This window comes from Salmo salar, chromosome ssa01, assembly GCF_905237065.1.
Source record: "Salmo salar chromosome ssa01, Ssal_v3.1, whole genome shotgun sequence".
In the NCBI taxonomy this organism is placed as follows: Eukaryota; Metazoa; Chordata; class Actinopteri; order Salmoniformes; family Salmonidae; genus Salmo; species Salmo salar.
Genome location: NC_059442.1, coordinates 87,590,832 through 87,595,344, shown reverse-complemented (window position 1 = coordinate 87,595,344; position 4,513 = coordinate 87,590,832). Strand labels below are relative to the sequence as shown.

At 43.6% G+C, this 4,513-nt stretch overlaps 1 protein-coding gene across 1 annotated transcript; it reads left to right on the top strand.

Annotated features, from left to right (window-relative positions):
* Positions 1-225: 225 nt before the first annotated feature.
* LOC106609148 (probable vesicular acetylcholine transporter-B) lies at positions 226-4,294 on the top strand. The gene has a single exon (XM_014207632.2). It carries the CDS (start codon positions 1,820-1,822, stop codon positions 3,413-3,415), a length of 1,596 nt encoding a protein of 531 aa, XP_014063107.1. The 5' UTR covers positions 226-1,819; the 3' UTR covers positions 3,416-4,294.
* The last annotated feature ends 219 nt before the right edge of the window (positions 4,295-4,513 follow it).

Here is a 4,513-nt window from a genome sequence, read left to right as displayed (position 1 = left end):
CAATACATGAGGTGTGTTTAAAATCGACCTCTTGAAATGTACATTTTTTTTTAAATAAAAAAAACCGCATACATGCAGTGAGCTCAAAGTATTGGGACAGTGACAAATACTTTAATTTGAGGGTATTTTCATCCATATCGACTGAACCATTTAGGAATTACAGCACTTTTTGTACATGGTATCTCATAGCTCTGGTTCATCGTGAGTCTCATGTAACGCCCTGGACCAGAGCTAATCGGGTACCAGTGTCCAAGAGGTTGTTACAATCACAGCTGCATTCTGTAGATCACTCAAACTCAACTCTGGACCTCGAAGCCAGTACCACTACGTGATTTCATTGTTGCCCTCTCATTGGGAACTGATTTAGACCTGGGACACCAGGTGGGTGCAATTAATTATCAGGTAGAACCGAAAACCAGCAGGCTCGAACCTCGTAGGGTCGGAGTTGAATCACCCTGGAATAGAGTATAGCGATACTACGCCTGTAGTAGTTTTAGTGACCACTAGATTGCACCATTGTCTTGTGTATGTAGTCAACCTCTTCAGGAGTACTTAGTCACTATGCAAGCTCAATGCTCTATGGCAGAGAAAAATACTTGCTTGCTTTATGTGCATGTAACACTGGGATTCCTGACCTGGCGTGGGATCAGGAACCGTTTAACCTGAGAAATTCTAACACTTCCGGGAATGTTTCAAATAACTTCGATTTTAGGTGAGAGTCAAAAGAAGCCCGTGCAACTAGTGTAGGCTAGTCATTTAAATTGGATGCGTTTTAGATTATTCTTAATATTAATTTGACAAAGGCTGTGTAGAGAAATACAGTATGCTACTGATTTGATCATTGTACAAAGCCAAATGCGTGGCCTGTCTGACTGTGCACTGGACAGGAGCTGTCCACTCCGCTGTGGTGCTGAATATAAGAACGTTTGGGATGGCGCGAATCCGGGTGCCACAGCCACGATCATCCCAGAGCAACGCGCAAGAGAAGCAACGTGATTAGGGAATTGTAAAGAAACAGTGATAAATTAAAACTCCAATAATAGGCTAATAACTTGGGCCAATACATCTGGAATGTCAATCAGTGTACCTTGCTGGGAGGGTTTTCCCGCGATCGTGTAGGATTTGAGACGTCATGATGATGCTCACTCTTATTGGTTAAGGGACTGCCATGTTCTGAATTAGCATAAAGGACGCATCTGGAAAAGGATCCACTTGGGGGTAAGCTGGTGATGCGTCACAGCCCTTGGTGAAAGAGAGAAAAAAAACCTCAAAATATCGACAAACCTGCGAATCAATGCGTACCAATGGCAACGAAACCATTCGTGATCTCAAAACGGAACTCAAACGTGCTACAGGTGATTCGAGGCATGAGCATTGGAATCGAAGATATCCGGGGTCCCAAGTTCCATAAACAACTTATACAAACGTTCCATAGAAACTTGACATGGAGTATTAGCGGTTGAAGTCCTACCTCGTGTAGAGAAGAGCACAATATTTCACCACGTCACTCCTCGAGACCATGAAACAGCACCGAATGTGAGCGCGAGGGAGTGAAACAAGAACAAGTTGAGGCTGAGAAATCCACCAACCGCCGAAGAAGCCAGCAGCCTCGCGCGCTGTCAGAAAATCACAAGGAGAAAAGTTCCAATCCTGCTGCCCCTTTGTCTTTCGCATCGCGTAAGTGAACTAAAAAACAGCTACATAAATGTACAGGGACAGTATTATCTGTCTTGCTGAGATATCAGAATAGCAGCAGAGAACTGAGGAAAATAAAACAACTGCTGTTTTGTATTGACAACAACAATAATAGCAGATCATCATGGATACAGGGGGGTCCTCCGGGCTGGCCAAATCAGCCGCTGTAAAACTGTCCGAGATGGGAGAAAGAACGAAACAGTTTGGCAACGCAATGAAAGCCCCCGACCATCAAAGACGGATCATTTTAGTGATAGTCTGCGTGGCTCTTCTTCTAGACAATATGCTCTATATGGTTATAGTCCCGATTATTCCCGACTACCTTGCTGATTTAGAGCTTGAGCAAGCAGAGCACGTCCACGTAGTTATCCATCCTAATTCTTCAATCAACAGCACAATGAGCTCAGCCCAAGCTAAAAGCAACAGGGACAATTTAGACGTCCAAATAGGAGTACTTTTTGCGTCGAAGGCTATCTTGCAGCTCTTGGTGAACCCTTTGTCAGGAACTTTCATAGACCGCGTTGGATACGACATTCCACTCCTCATAGGATTAACCGTCATGTTCTTTTCCACATGCATATTTGCTTTCGCTGAGAACTACGCGACGCTGTTTTTTGCCCGTAGTTTGCAAGGTCTGGGCTCAGCTTTCGCCGACACCTCAGGAATTGCCATGATCGCAGATAAATACACCGAAGAATCGGAGAGAAGTAAAGCCCTTGGTATCGCCCTGGCGTTCATCTCTTTCGGGAGCCTGGTAGCGCCTCCCTTCGGGGGTATCCTGTACGAGTTTGCCGGTAAAAGAGTACCGTTTATCGTTCTCGCAGTTGTTTGCCTTATAGACGGGATTCTGCTCTTGACCGTGATCAAGCCGTTCTCGAACAGGACTAGAGACAATATGCCGGTGGGTACCCCCATCTACAAACTAATGGTTGACCCCTACATAGCTGTCGTGGCAGGTGCCCTAACAGTGTGCAACATCCCCCTGGCCTTTCTGGAGCCCACCATAGCCAACTGGATGGAGAGCACCATGCATTCAACTAAGTGGGAAATGGGATTATGTTGGCTGCCTGCTTTCTTCCCACATGTTCTGGGTGTCTACATGACCGTCAAACTGGCTTCTAAGTACCCCAACCTGCAGTGGTTCTATGGAGCCTTGGGCATGGTCATTATCGGGGCCAGCTCGTGCACCGTTCCAGCATGCAAAACATTCGGCCAGTTAATCGCCCCGTTATGCGGCATATGTTTCGGCATCGCTCTCGTGGACACTGCCCTGTTGCCAACACTTGCCTTTCTGGTCGACGTGCGTCATGTGTCCGTGTACGGCAGCGTCTACGCTTTAGCTGACATCTCCTATTCTGTCGCGTATGCCATGGGTCCTATCGTGGCGGGGAACATAGTGCACAACTATGGGTTTGTCCAACTCAACTTGGGCATGGGCCTCGTCAATGTCCTGTACGCACCGGCCCTTCTGCTGCTCCGGAATGTGTGCCAAATGAAGCCGTCCTACTCCGAGAGAGATAACCTGTTGGTGGACGATGATGAACCTGAGGGTCTGTATGATACCATGAAGATGGAGGAGCGGAAAGGCAAGAAGAAGGGTTATAGTTCGGCAGGAAACTGCTTGCCCGTGGTGGTGGTGGATGAGAATGGAGGGTTTGACCCGTTTAGAGCACAAACACGTGCCTCTTCAGAGGAATCCTTTGGTCCAGAGTACAGTTAGAATACTCAGAGTACAGCTAGAATACTTTATCACAACATAGAACTATAGCTAGAATGGAGTACAACTTAGAACGTCCCCGAATACACTGAGAGTTCGAGAGTTAGGACTTATGGACCTGCCAAAAGAGGGTAGACAGTCACTTCACTCTGTAAAATACTCATGTGCAATATAGAAATACCCAATCACCCAATCATACTTGTGTGACCAGTTTCCAAAGTTGATTTAATTTAATCGTAATTGAACAAGTCTTCTCTGTATGTATTGTTTCTTATGGTCGTCTAAATGGAGTACTATTGTGAGAGGTCTATCAAATACAGTTGACTATGTGTGCATTACTACTGCACAGTATTGTAAAAAAGTAAATAGATAAATGTATGTACAAGATTATATTGATATTATAAATACACGTCCAACTGCCAACGCATCAACTAGCCTTTTGTGCAAAAACAACAACTCTTTTTTAGTACTGGCAACCATTGATTTCCTTTCTTAATTTCGTTGACATATTGACTATCATTTGTATTTTGCTTTTGTTTTGTTTTCCTTTTCCATATCTAACATCGAAACGTTGCCTAATTGTGACCTCTGTATTTTTGTAATTTCATTTTGGGATGTTTTTGTTTTTCTTCGTAAAATGTAGTGTATTATAAACAAATGCGTGTTGTACATATGTGGATATTTACATAGTAAATGATTCAATTGTATTTGGGCCTATGCATATTTGAGTGTGTGCGTGATGTATGCGTGTATGTTGAAACGGTGTATTGTCAAAACGTAATGAAGTGATTATCCGTCATAGCTCATTAACAACTTCCTAAATTGAGCACATATATGTTAATATATCGATAATAGTTATAATAAAATTGTATTTAAATATAACGTGTTTTGTGTGTGTCATAATTATTTATAGGGAGATTATAAAATCATCTTTAAATCCTACTTGTTATTCAGTTCTGAATCAAACGAAGAGCGTTTGATTAGGTGCGTAATGGTAGCTAGTTAGCAATGTTACCAAATTAACTGGTTGATAGAAATCCTTAATGTTGGCTGTCCTACACCCAATCCCTATGTTGAAGAGAATAGACAAGACCCCGTCGG